This window comes from Strix aluco, chromosome 21 (assembly GCF_031877795.1).
Source record: "Strix aluco isolate bStrAlu1 chromosome 21, bStrAlu1.hap1, whole genome shotgun sequence".
Lineage (NCBI taxonomy): Eukaryota > Metazoa > Chordata > Aves > Strigiformes > Strigidae > Strix > Strix aluco.
In genome coordinates, this window is record NC_133951.1 from 11,002,706 (window position 1) to 11,016,999 (window position 14,294).

A 14,294-nucleotide genomic window follows, 5' to 3' on the forward strand; every position below is an offset into this window, starting at 1 on the left:
AAAGTTAAGGAAACTTTTATTAAAACAATTATTTCCAACATTCTGCTCCAAATCAGACTGGATATCTCCTCTGTGTCCAGTGACATATGCTTAAGAAAAATCACTATCCAAAAAGAGTTATTTTCATCTAGGTGAGTTCTTTGCTCCAAACAGGTAAGATACGGTTCTTGCTCTGAGCTGTGCTGGCAGTTACCAGTTTTATGGTCAGCTTAAAGTCACGTCAAGCTCACTCCAAAGTCCACAGCATTAAATTTTACGTGAATGTTATTTTTCTGCTCCTCTTCCAAATTTCCCCCAAAGCTTCAAATGTATATAGGCAAGATTTCAAGAGATGAGTATTTACAAAGCAGAAACTATCTCGGATGCAATCTTTCAACATCAGAAAGCTTCAGAAATTTCTAAAGCAGAAGTCTTAAGTACAGCTAATTATGCTGAAATCCAGTAACTCCATTCTGAAAGTCTGTGGAGAAGAGCACGCGTTAGAGGAGCAGTCTCTCTGCTCGAGAAAACAGTTGTCTTCAGCTGATGGCAACTTCTGTGATAAAGATTGTAACAAGACATCCTATTAAATAACTGCACTTTGCTTCTTTATTTGAGGGAGGAGTCCAGTTCCTCTTCCTTCTCCCTAGCTGTGGGCAGCTTCTGGATGCAGGTGGTCTTATCAGATACGAGATGCATCCAAACAACTTTAGATTATTGTCATTCAAGATTTTAACTACTAACCGCCACACAACTCCCTCGCTTCTATTTTTTTAAAAGCAGCCTCAAAGGAGACCTGGTTGAACTGGAAAAGAAAGCATGAAAGGCTACACTAACAAATTGTGATACCATGACATACTGAAGAGAGAAAGCAGTGTGAGTTAGGTAATAACACTGTATCTACACTTAAGCTTCCTTCCCTGTTTAAGATAAGTCTGTAAATGTCAAAGACATCCTTGGACAAAGTAAAAACAACTTAAAAATAGAAAAATCAAAGCAGCAAACTCAAACGAGTTCATCTACAGTTCATAATGTGAGTGGAGATAAAAGAACTCTGAAGAATCTAATCAGAGACTTCAACTATTAAGCAGCAAGTGGAATAAAAATGTCAATTCATTTGATGAAACATCTGTTGAAGCCTTACTGCAAATATCCTACTAATTCTTTGTCTGTGGTATTTTAGGATGTTCTTACGATTACATATCAAAATTATATATGAAAATATAAGCAAGCATCCAGCTTCTCATCCAGTCAAAACCACAGCTTTTAATACACGAATTTCAAACTTACAACTCTCGTGTAGCTACAGAGTAACTGCTCCTCCTACATAAGAAACAACTTTTCACATCCCCAATATGGAGTGCTAATACATCCTCATCATAAAAGGAATCAATAAAAAATGTGTTAATAATTCATTTAAAATTCAAATAAGTTCCAGCACTTCAATAGAATATGTCTGAGGGTCTTTCTGGTGGTTAAGTCTTTGTAATTCTCGCAAACTTCCTTCAATCTTGTTGAGTTCAGAGTAGAACCGTACCTAAAAAGAAAAACACAGATATTTACAGTAAAATAAATTTTAATTATTTTCCTGCTGTGGAACTATCTGTGGTTCTGCAGTCAGATATTTAAACCAAACAAATATAGCAGCTTTTGAAATCAAAATAAGAAAGAGAGGCAACTTCCATTTCATGCTCAGGAAGGAACATACAGAGGAGAAGAGACATTATTTGATTTATTATATAATTTGCAATTGCCTGCCCCCCCCCCCCCCCCCCCCCCCCCTTAACACCCATATTCTAAATCCATACTAAAATGAAATTATTATCCCAGAAGATGCAACTTACTTGGGCTCTCACAAACCTATGCAGGTCTGAAAGCAACCCTTTCGCTTCTGGGAGCATCACCATAACTGTGAAGTGAGCATCAAGTAATAAACACATCCAATCCATAATCTGAAGATAAACAAGAAAAGTAGACTTACACTTTATGATATGCAAATGACACAGATTTTGATTTAAAAGCTGAACTCTGAAACATTAACTTCTAATGCAAAAATGCATGGTTTCATATATTAAGGCAGTATATTTATTTTCCTGTAATAAAAGGTGTTGCATTACATTTGGCTTCACACAGGTTATATTAATAGACAATATAGAATTAATGTAGTTGATTTAATACTCACAACTACTCACTAAGTCACACACCACAGAAACCAAAGGAAGTACAGCTCTTAGAACTAGCTTCTCACCTGACTTATAGTTGGACAGCGTATTCCGGGAAGAGCGGTATTAATTTTTTCACTGCATTTCACATACAGGTAGTATAAATACCTGAGAAACAGCTAAAAGTAAAAAAGTCAGAATATTTTTAAAGGACAAACATTTAATAGGCTGATAAGTTTTGTCCTGCGCACAGCAATACTTGTAAGGATTTTTTTTAGAAATTTATTTTTTAAAGCAACATAGATGCCTGTACACTACACACTGAGATTAAGTTCCATAGTTCTCTTATACCACCTATAGCTAGGTGTTTGAAAATTCTCAGCAATATTCAGCATAAAGTTACATTCAGGGATAAATCATTGTTCCAGTGCTTGTGTCAGTGCAACTTAATTCAGACACCGACTTTTCTAGGATCTCTGCTAAAAACTGTATCAACATTAACACTTTTAGTCCCGGTTTCACTTTCAGTAGCCAACAATAAATTGCTACTGGTCAGAATCAGGTCACCATCATCTTGTGCTGAGCACAAGTCAGAGATTTCTTTCTCTCTCCAAAAAAAGAAATCAAGGATTTCAAGCAAGGGTCAGTGCTAAGATCAGCTTTGTTCTGATGTGGGGTTTTTTTGAATCACTGGAAAACCATATATACGCTCAGGTACTATGGTACATGTGGTTCTTGAAATTGTATTTCAGGTTTTGAGGTACAAAGAAGTTGTTTGGTTTTTTTTTTTTAAACTGAGAGGATCTGAGATTGAATACTCGACTTTGATTTGTATTACATTTGGCATTTTACACAGCGTACAGTTTGTTTCTCGTATTTTCTAAACTTCTGTTTCTGGTGGGACTGACTAAATCAGAATGTCTCATTCCTTTCTTAAAAAGCATCCAAATCAAGAAAAGGTACTATACTTGCTAACAAAATATGAACAACATTTTCCAAGCAGACTGGGTCATAAGCAAGGACTATAGAAATTAATAAAAGTTCCATATGTATGTGGAAAAATGTGACATTCGTTAACATTAAATCTCATTAGGCATTTTAATTTCATTTTCATGCATTAGTTTGTGATTCAGACTCCAGTAAGACTGGCAAGTTTCTAATACACAATTGAAATACTCTCTTCCCTTTCCCTTCCCCCAAAATAATAAGCGGTTTTAAAACTTTTTTATTTTAATATACTTACAACAGCTTGCTGAGCTGGAAGGTTTTTTAGATGAGGCAAAAGAAATGTTTCACTGTAAGCAGAATGGAGAATAGCATTTCTGTGCAGTACTATTAAGGAAATAAAATTGCAGGAAAAAAATACCAGTTTCTACAAACTGAAGTAAATTCTAATTAAAATATTCCTCTAGGTTCTTTGAGAGAGATCCTATTTCAGCTTTCTGAATCTCCATTATTTCTACCATGACACATACACAGCAACTGAAATATCAGAGTACAGTTAGCTTGAACAATTCTGTTTGCTGCAGGTAGGTAATTAGCTAGTGTGTGTTTCAACAGGGAAACAATCATTGACACTGTTTCCTCTTGAATAGATAGTTTTATGACACTTTTGCAATAATATAAATTTAAATTGGTGTAGATACTTTCTAAAAGTTGTTTCTGTTTATATTCTAAACAATTCTTCTACTGAGTATGAACATCTCTTATCAGAGCTTCTCTTATTGTAACTTTCAGAAATTTTCAACAATAACTGAAGATATGTCTTTTAGTAAATACTGAATATAAACATTCCCATCACATGTAATGCACTGACTTTCCTTCATTAAAACATACAGAGGATACAATAATGCTGCCTTCTGTGGTCCAACAGGGCAGAATTCACCACCAGCCGTCAGATGGGTTTCCTTTGTGATTTTAGTATCCCAGATGTCCTGTTCCAGCTCCACATTGAAACCATTTTCTACAATTTCAGTCTTAACTTCTTTATTGTTCAATTCAATATCAATGTAACAGATTACAGATTCTAGATTCACATCTATTCTTTGAAGATAGGCTTCACTAATGCTGTAGAAGAAAATTTCAGACATTTGATACATTTAATTATTATCTTTAAAATCAACAATGCCATCAACCCAACGCTAGTACACACTGAACTCTCTGAAGCTTACTATAAAAGTAAAAACATATACTAAAATATAGAATCTTGCAGAATGAATAAAAGACATGAGAGAACAGTTAATATTTTGTAATTATTAACCTTGAACAATACAGGTACTGCTCTTTTATTCCAACAATGTAAGTTACTATATTATTAGACATTCTGTCATGGGCTGATTTAAAGGTTATACCCCATTCAAGACTGTTATTATATTCTGACATTAGTGGAACTGCTTCAACCTATAAGACAGTTACGATTTTCCTAGTATTTAGTAATAAAGTATTTAAAAATTCTAAGGTATGACATTAACAAGATCTGGTGTTTCCAATAAAAAAAGAATCCCTTTTCCTCTGGAAACCTAAAGGAACAGTTACAACAGTCTTGTCTTTTGGTTGTCTCCATCCTTTTTGGGATACAAAAATCATTTTTGTCATGAACTTACAAGAGTTAGTTGTTGTTGGTTTTTTTTTTGTGGGCTTCTTACCCCAGGTAAGTTCCCAGTTAAGTCTGTTGCACAGCACAGAGATAGCTGTAACAACACGTAGAAGGATGCAAACGCCATTCAAACCAGCAGTGTTATGAAGGCATGTGTATTTAATTACCATTTACATAGTCTTTACAATTAACATATGCAACAGACATCTTGTAAAAAGCTTGTCAGTCTGCAAGACTGCAACATACAGTGTACTTAGAATTAAGACTTTAATGCACAGTATTAATTGCTCATCTATAAAATTAAAGCCAGTCTTGGCAACACACAGCTTTTTATTAAGGGGCTTGGTTTGGTGAAGGAGAAAAAAAAAAAAAAAGAAAAAAGAGTGATTCCAACTTACCTTAAAAATACTTTCAAGCAAGCACAAGTAATTTCTTCAGGAATATCTGGAAACCGTTGTAAGCAGATTTGTAAGAGATACACGTCTTTTTTCTCCAAAGCAACAGCCATTAAATCTGGACATAAACTGTAAGAATATGAAATGAATAGGCTGCATAGTTCACACTCACTGAAAACTACATTGACAACTAATGTAGAAGTATTAATCTTGTTTTACCAAAAAATCCATCTGGGAAGCATCAGCTTCATCAGAAAATAAGCATAAACACCTTCAACAGTAAATTCTGGGAACTCAAGAGTGCTTTATAAAGACTGGATTTCTACTTTTTTTTTTTTTAGTTTTTAAAGACTATTCCTTCAATTAAAAAATGCAGAATCATCACCTGTAAGACAAGTCTTGGGTTTGGACTATCTGTAGCAGGAAATTTCGAGGGTAGTACTTTGGATTTGTTTTACATCTGTTTATAAGAGCAGTTACTACACATCCAATGGTGGCTTGGAGATCTGGCATCTGTACTTTTGACATCAATTGTCTCAATTCATCTTCAAATACAGTTGTAGAAGCATTCTGAAAATGACAAATACTGTGCAACTCAGAAGTACAAGGCATAGGTTTGAGAACTGTACTATTACTAATTAGACCGAGTAGAAACAGACTTATTTTGCAATTCAATCTAAAAAAATTTACAAAAAACCCCTCACCACTCTGCGTTTTGGGAGTCTCTCTCTCAAGCATGAAAGAGCCAAATGAGGGTAATTACTCACTCTGGACTCAGGTAATGTTACTTCAGTAACATTACCAAGATGTCCAGCCACAGCTGAGCTATAGGTACATTCACACAGGAAGGGATGCAACTGGAAGTATCACAACACTTGCAGCACGTTTTAGAAAGGAACTAAAAAGCTTATTGCTGTATTTCTGGTGGAATTTTCAGTATTCCAACTTTCTAGATCCAAAATATCTTCAATAAAATTAAAGTCATAAATAAGAATCTAAAAAAGCTTAAAAAAGCAGAGTTCAGGTGAAAAATCCTCCCACCTTATTTACTGTAAGAATAGATTTTCATTAAAAAATAACAAATTTGTGCAAGTTTTCAGAACTCAGATAGCTATTATAAGCCCTGTACAGTTCACACAGAGAACACACTCCTATGACAAAAACTTTAATTTCATCATGTCCAAATACTATTTCAGCACAATAATAATTATAATATCCTCCAACTCCTCTGTTTAAGGCATCTTTGTCAACTTGATACATGCAACAGGTCATGGGAAAAGAAAACGGCTTAAGAGACAACTACAATATTCTGAGAGTATCCAAAACACTACTTTAGAACATTTGGTTTACTTACTTTTAGATTTAGTAACAGCTGCCCAACTGATAAGGTGTCTGGCTGTACTTTAGCAACAGTGTTCCTTTTTGATCTTAACTATAAAGAAAAACCTAAAGTTATTATTCAGCTCCAAAAAGATGGTATATATTTAAGGATTTCAAACAAGATAACTGGGAACTTCACATGTCAACTTGCTGCACAGGTTACAATTAGTAACTGGCCAGTCCAATTCCACTATTAGAAACAATAAGTGACAAATACATGTGAAATTTCCTTCTGCTAAAACACTTAAGAGTAAAAGTGGCAGCACGGGGAAGAGACAAGAGAAACACACCAAAAACCTCACATGCTCCTGATGCTAACTTACACTCATTCTAGACTCAGATTTTAGAGCTACAGGCTGCTCTGATGGAAGGGAAGCTGCCAGCTCTTCATCTTCAAGGGTATTCCAGTTTACAAATGAAGACACATCTGTGGACACAAAACCAAAACTATATGAAGGTAACACTTAAAGCACATTTGTTAAAGTATGAATATTACAGCAACTTCTTATACTAATAGGTATTTTCTGAAGTATAATCCCAGTCCTTTTATGCCAAGAAAGTTTCTAGTTTTAGCTCAGCAGCAGGTAATTTTATGACTCTTTCCGCACACTGTTTTTCCATTTAGCTTCTAGGAGGCAGAGAAATAATTTATTACACAATTTATTGTGAGCGTTACTTGCAACATTTTACCAGTGCAATGCTAAATTGAAGACACTATGACAGTACAATTTTAAACTAAAGTTTTCAAATGAAGGTTTGACACTGACCCATCTAATCACAAACTCTTTGAAAATAATTTATAGGAGTCAGCACTTCATTTTGTTTTCAGTATTCATAGCTAGCATTCCAGCATTTTCAGTTATTCCAGTATTTGAATGACAACCCAGGTTACGGGAAGCCACAATAAATTCAGATATTTGTGTGCTTTGGTGTTCTCGTGACTGTAAATTTAACAGCTAGGAACAGAACACAGTGTTAGGTTACTTCAAGCTGTTTAGATTAAAATGATTTTACAGGACTATATGAAAAGAATTTTTATACAATTTCAGAAGTTTTCCTTTTACAAGATCTTTTCACTGCAATTATAAAAATTCTTACCAGGGGTTTGACTGTCCTTGAGCTTTCCCACAGCAGCTGCCAAGGATGATGTTTCACATTTGTACATAATCACAGTTAGCACTTTCCCATGAGTAAAAAAAAATTTTTCCTCATAACACCACAACTACAAAATATTAAAACATATTATTAATGAGATGAGCAGAGAAGTGTGTTCCTGCACAAGCTGATGATTAACACTCTACTACAAAATTCAACTAAGAGTCAGTGATCAGAGCATTTTAAATTATTTTTGTTAGGTTTAACACTTGTTAGCAGACCTTCATTAACTGTTGATTTTATACACAGAAATAAGAAGCCTTCTGTTGAGCATCTTCCAGCGATCTCTTAAAGTACAGCGGCTACTCCGAGGCATTAAGTCCACTTGATGATTTTATTTTTTAAATTCCCTCTGTGCAATTTTAAGACAAAACCAATCAGCTGTTCTATTGCACTAGTGCATTTATTACTGAGGTGTCAGTTTACTTATTAATTGACACCTGAACATCTTGAAACTCTAGGGAGATGCAGGGATCATTTAGGCTGTCAATTGTAAATTGTCTGACAAGAATAGATACTGGCTGGGTTTTCTGTTTAATTAGCTACTTCATTCTCACCAAATAATCAAGACCATCAGAAATGAGAAGGTAATGAGTTATCAAAGAAATTGCCATAGGCCACCATTCTCCCACTAAATATTCTGACAAAAATTGCTCATCAAATGGTGAATATTAATTTTGTTTCAGAATCTGGCATTCGCTGCTCTTCCAGACAGAAGCAGAACTCTGAAGCACACCAGTCTCTTCACTGACATCATGCCAAATGCTCAAGAGCCACAAATTAAAGATTGAGCTTACTTGTCCGCTGGTTCCCAGGGGTAGTTCCTTTGAAGTTTGCAATGTCTGAAATTTTGTATTCCATATTGTTAGACACTCTAAGGAAAATAAGAGATAGATGTTACGTGCCCAAAAATGTTACATTTGCCTTTGCTACTTTCAGTTAAAAACACCTGAGGAAATAGAAATAACTGTTTCAAAATAGCTCAGTTAGTAATGTATTCAATATTAGGAGTTAAGTCATTCTGGTTAGATCTCAAGAAAAATATCTGAAGATGAGTTAGTTTTCAAGAGCTTTAACCAAGAAGCTGTGGCAGGAGGGACAGCAGCCAGTGTGGCTTCCAGTCAGGAAGAACATTTTGCTATAAAATGCTGTGTTCGGTAGCTTAAATTTCAATGATCCTACACTTTAGAAATTTAGGCATGAGCCTCAAGTGTTTGTTTCACTTATTTTAGACACCCATTTCTTAGAGGACATTAGGTCTGTTTCCCTGCATAGGTCCTTTTACAAGTGTCCAAGTCCTCCTTTCAAATCCCCTCCATCCATGAGTTCTCTTGCTGCTTCTTCTCAACTGCTTCGCAAACACCGTAACAGCAAATACTGAAACAACAGCGAGTGCAGTCCTGCAACCCACGCTGCAGTTCACTGCTAAAGGTCATCTTTTGGCTAGTGCTCTGAACGGCACCGCTCAACTACGTACTAGTTTCGAGAGCCATTATCATTTTATTTGCACTATTTCCTGCTATTTCCTAAGGAAATTTTAGACCTTACAACATCTTAATCTGATTTTCCAAGTTACCTTTGGATTCTTCACCAGACACAGCTAGTCTTCCTAATACTGCGACGTGGTCTTTATCAAGAACAACAAAAGAAGTTCCTTTTAGAACACTTCCAGATACTGAAAGGTTTAGTAGTAGTGACTTGGGCAAAATTTGCTCTTCCTCTTCAGTATTTTGCTGCAGAGGTATCAGAACCTTATACACAGAGTCATTGGAATCTGTCAAAGAAAAGTGATGACGCTTTTATCATCTGTTATTGTGGAAAAACTATTTGATATGATATGGCAAGAGGACATCAAAGAGAACAAGATCCAGTGAGTGCTGAAAGAAGAAATAATACAGGATATTTGAAGGACATGTTATGATGCAAAGCAGCAAAATAAAAGCATAGCTAGCACGAGATCTGCACGGTACAAGTCATAACATTTAGGAACAGTCAGCCTTTGCAGACATTAAAGTACCAGGAAGATTTAATTACTATTCCTACCACTAGCTGTTTCAGACAGTTTAAAGAGCGAGAAACATTAAACAGTAATTCATAAATACCAACATTTTATGTTCTTCCATACAATTCTTTGCTTTATTATCACATCCCATCAGAAAATATAACTTACACAAACACAGAAGTGTGATTATTTGCTTTTTTATGTATGCCATGAAACTCAGTGGTTTAGATAATTCCTGTTGTTCAAGCTTATATTTGTGTAGACTATTCATCTTAAGTTTCTGTACGTAGACAAAAAAATCCCCATCCTAAAACAAAAAAGAAAAGTTTTCCTTTAATTTACACAAAGAAATAGAAATTCAGATATCAGTGCTGCTTAACTTTAATGTTAAGCAAAATTAGGAATGTGTGTTTTCTATAGGACATACAGCCTAATTCAGAAAAGTTTGCAGACTCAAGCACATAAAGGAAATTCTGATTTGATGAAACGAATGGATTCTCAGGAAGAAGCATTTCAATAAAGTCAGATTCATGCATAATAGATTTTTTTAAAAACATAAATCCTTTTTAATGTTTTTCACAATAAGCAAGTATTTGAGGGCAATGAAGAGTCACACAATCGTCTACTGTATTTAATCTTAATTATTCTCTGAAGTTCTAAGAGCCAGGCTCCTCAGCCCTGAAAGCAACACAACTTCAATTTAACTGCTTTATCAGAAACAATACATATATAGGGTATTGATTAAGTCAGGATAATGATTTCACTAAAAGCTCTTACAGTCCAATGAAACAGGTGATGGATTTTAGAAAAAACACTTAGATTTGTTGCTATGAAAGTTTTAAAAAAAAGTATTCAACTCACTTTCTCAGTAGTGAAAATTAAGACAGGTTGTTGACCTTCCATAAAAGCTTCACTCCACCTAAAACCAGAAAGCTGTATGAATGTCTTCTAAATTCTAGCACTATACCTAAAGTCATAACACTGTTCCTTAGGCAGTCTCTTATTTTTAGTATATCTGTATAAATAATTCTAAGTTTTTAAAAACAATGTGTCAGGAAAAAAAGAAACCCAACCCCAAGATCTTGGTCTTCAGATTTCTCCCCTATCCCCTCAAAAAAGGGAACACCTTTCATCATCAATTTCTCTGAGCAAGAAGCAGGCTTCATAAAGCTGTGGCACTTACTTGATGACTTCATCTGAGATAACATTTTCAATTTCTTGTTGTGGGGCTTCCAAAAGGACATCTAAAGTTCGAACACCACCTCCTTTGAATAGTACCACTGGCCCTCCATTGGGTAGTGAATGTATTCTGTACACATCAGCTGAAAGCTACAGAGAAAAAAATAATTCTATGTTCTTCAGTACATTACCTTGAAAGCCAAGTGTTTTATCTGTGATTCTTTTTGAGTTCTTTCAATAAACAAGTAACAGAACAATGATGAACCTGTAAGATTCCTAATAATGAAGGCCTAGTAGCTGCCAGTTTTCTGAAACGCTACAAATATCGCAAATCACTACCCAATAAAAAGCCAGGAAAGTGTCCCGGTGAGCATCACATTTCTGAATCACATCACAAAAATGTAATGGAGGGTAAGGAGTTCAAACAACTGTTATACAGCGTTACACAAAGTGTTGTTTAACACAACCACCAGCGGAACAGGAAAATCTATACTCAAACATCATTCACCATCTTTAAAGAAAGTCCTCTGAAACTTTGGACTTGGGATACGAATCATTTTAAGAGTAATACTTTGACGATAAGTCTCTCGGTCCAAGTGGACTCCTTGCAATATTCCAGAATATCATGAAGCGCAGGTTAAGACAACGGTCAGCTAAAGTGTAATATTACTAGTACTATGAAAATTAGCATCTCTTCCCTCCACCAGGATTCAGAACATTAACATAAAAGTGAACATACCTAAGAGACTTACCGTTGCTTTAAATACTTTGTCCAAGTTAATATCTTGGTTCTTCCATATTCTTAAAACCTTTAAGAGAAGCATCATTTTTTAAGCACAATAAAACAGTAACATATAGACTTCTCAGCACACAAAATTCTAGCAATTAATTGCACATCACTGAAACACAGGAGGAAAACATACAGAAAGTATTCACAGTAACCTTAGTGGAATCTGACCCAGGGGAAGTTTGCAGGGGAAGAAGCTGAAGCAGAGACAACAGGAATACAAAGCAAGCTTAGGAATCCTGACTTGGAAAGAAAGAATAGGAAGGAGTAAGGTTAAGGAAAAAGATACAGCAGAATTCTAAATGACAGTGGATCAAAGTGCTGGAGACAGATTAAGATACAGGTGACCTGATCGGGAAGAGAATGTTTCAAGGAGAACAGTGAAAAGTCAGGAATGATATTTCATAAACAACACTTAAAAAAAAGCTAAAGGTTCAGCATGTGCTGAGCACACACCACAAGTACACAAACAGGAAATGTTTAACTGTAAAATATGAGCAGAGAAACCAGGATGCAGGTATGAACTATCTTAACCATTTCGGCACAATAATCATGCTAAATGCCAACCAGCCCGCAACATGAGAAATAACTTACCCTCTGAGAATGTACGCATGAGGCATTCTGCACTGAGAGTGCTTCAGTTTTTAAAAGGCCACTGAACACCTGGTGCTCGGCACAGATTATCTTCACCTCACTGACAAAGGAACACACTGTGCAGTCCCAGAACTGCACGTCCCCCTCCCCTCAGAGAGCAGAGACGACCTGAGGGTGTCGGGAGCTCCGTGCGTTTACATTTAGCCACAGATCTTGCACTGCTTATTTCCTCCCTATCTACATTCCCTGGGAAGACTCACTACATCCTTTTTTTCCCTTTAAGATAAAGGACCTCACCTTGTCATCATGAACAGCTACATATTCATGAGTTTCAAAGTTGCATACAACTGGACACGTGATAATCTGCCCGTGTTTAACTGACCAACAACCCAGTGGCTTCTGGTCTGAAACCTAAGAGTCAGAACAGAGAGACTGTAGTTAAAACAGAGCACAGCACACATGGGGGGTTCTTCTCATGACAGAAAGGAAACGCAAGGTAGCTCCGTCTGATTTGAATGAGAATATGAACACATGGAAACTGCTATACTCAAAACTTCTGCTTGAGCGTTCCTGTCTCTGACTTTAATACCAAAAATTTCAGAATAACATGGAGGAACTCCACATTAATTAGAAATTACTTCTTTTCACAGGAGAAGTAACTTTGAGCTGTGATAGTCAGGTGGACTTATGTCACGAAGCACAGGTATGATGCATGGCTTTTCCAAAGTGAAGGTATTACTGTTAACCACTAGTGCAGGTTACCTTTACTAATACAATCATGCAGAGAGCCACGCTTTTCCTATTTCAGTGTAAGTTACTGAGACCAAGAGCAATGAATTTCACTGTCTAAACTCACGTTATGTATGATTTAATTCTGGCTGCTCTGAGGGTTCTCCACCCCCTCTCCTCAGCCTAGAGCTACACTGGGCATATTTACCAACATATTCATGTTCTCATGTATGGTCTTGGCAGTGGCACTAAACAACCCAAAGGAGGTTGTATCATGAATCCACTAAGATACAATCCCTAAGCGCCATGAAGGTGAAGGCCAGTTAAAGATAGAAACCCAAATATTTTCCTGACGTTTCTTACTATGGTCTACTGAAATATATGCATACACTAACAGCTTTTGAGTTTCAAATGCTGCAGACTAAAAATCTTTCCTCTTCCAGCCAACAGGAAGGCAGCTGACACAAGACAGCTGGACAAAACGCATGTCACCAAGACAGCCGGACAAAACGCCTGTCACCCTGGCTACGGTAAGGAAACGTCGCAGACCCTGCAGCTTCGGGACACAAGTATTTCTTGGGGCGGGGAATGGAGGGAGGAAACCAGCAAACGGAGAAATGCGCAAGCAACCGCCTAAGCCGACGCCCGCCCGCTGGCAGGCCGGGGGGCCGCGGGAGAGCGCAGGTGAGCGGGGCAGGGCCGGGCCGGGAGCGCCCCCCGCCGCCAGCCTGGGGCCGGGCCGGGGGTGCCTGGGGCCAGCCGGGCCCAGCCGCCCCCCGCGCAGGCCGGGGCAGGAGGGAGAGCGGCCCCGCGGCCCTGCCCGGGGACCTCCCCCCACAGGCCGGCGGCAGCGCCGTGTCCCGAGGACAGGCGGCCGGGGCCGGGCTGCGCTGTCACCTTGAAGAGCGTGGCCGTCCTGCCGCGGTCGGTGAGCAGGACGTGGTCGGGGTCGGGGCCCGGCTCCAGCGCCAGGAGGCCGCCGCCGAGGCCGAGGCCACCGCCGGGCCCCAACCCGCACAGCGTGAAGCTCTCGCACAGCGCCGCCATCTTCGCCAGCCGCCAACTCTCGCGAGACTTGGCGGGGGTGTGTGTGTGTGTGGGGGGGGCACACTGCGCATGCACCGCGGCCGCGGCGGCGGAACGGCGGAAACGGCCGAGGCCGATCGGGAGTTTCCGGGCACCCACGGTGGGGAGGGGGGGTGTGGGGGTCGTGTCGCGGGTGGGTGCGCTGCCAAGTCGGGACCGACAGTCCGCGAGGGTGTGGGAGGTTTTGCCGGCGGGCGTTTGCAGAGGACAGAAAGAGACGGCGCGTTCTGGGTATTTTAACTATTGTAAA

At 38.2% G+C, this 14,294-nt stretch overlaps 1 protein-coding gene across 1 annotated transcript; it reads right to left on the reverse strand.

Annotated features, from left to right (window-relative positions):
* NOL11 (nucleolar protein 11) lies at nucleotides 1-14,014 on the reverse strand. Its single transcript, XM_074847063.1, has 18 exons — nucleotides 13,856-14,014; nucleotides 12,527-12,640; nucleotides 11,601-11,657; nucleotides 10,853-10,998; nucleotides 10,531-10,588; nucleotides 9,838-9,976; nucleotides 9,244-9,441; nucleotides 8,465-8,541; nucleotides 7,611-7,734; nucleotides 6,836-6,939; nucleotides 6,487-6,564; nucleotides 5,518-5,702; nucleotides 5,136-5,261; nucleotides 3,987-4,208; nucleotides 3,385-3,463; nucleotides 2,228-2,320; nucleotides 1,824-1,931; nucleotides 1-1,516 (listed from the first exon to the last, which is right to left on the reverse strand). Exons 1-18 carry the CDS (start codon nucleotides 14,003-14,005, stop codon nucleotides 1,403-1,405), a joined length of 2,172 nt encoding a protein of 723 aa, XP_074703164.1. The 5' UTR covers nucleotides 14,006-14,014; the 3' UTR covers nucleotides 1-1,402.
* Between the last annotated feature and the right edge of the window lie 280 nt (nucleotides 14,015-14,294).

What these genes read in the sequence shown, in the direction of transcription:
- NOL11 (XM_074847063.1), bottom strand. Translation starts at nt 14,005, where the DNA reads ATGGCGGCGCTGTGCGAGAGCTTCACGCTGTGCGGGTTGGGGCCCGGC. An exon ending in AATCACACTTCTGTGTTTGT is followed by an intron (nt 9,442 to 9,837) that starts GTAAGTTATATT and finishes TTTCTTTGACAG; the next exon opens with ATTCCAATGACTCTGTGTAT. An exon ending in GCTGTCCAACTATAAGTCAG is followed by an intron (nt 1,932 to 2,227) that starts GTGAGAAGCTAG and finishes GTTTATCTTCAG; the next exon opens with ATTATGGATTGGATGTGTTT.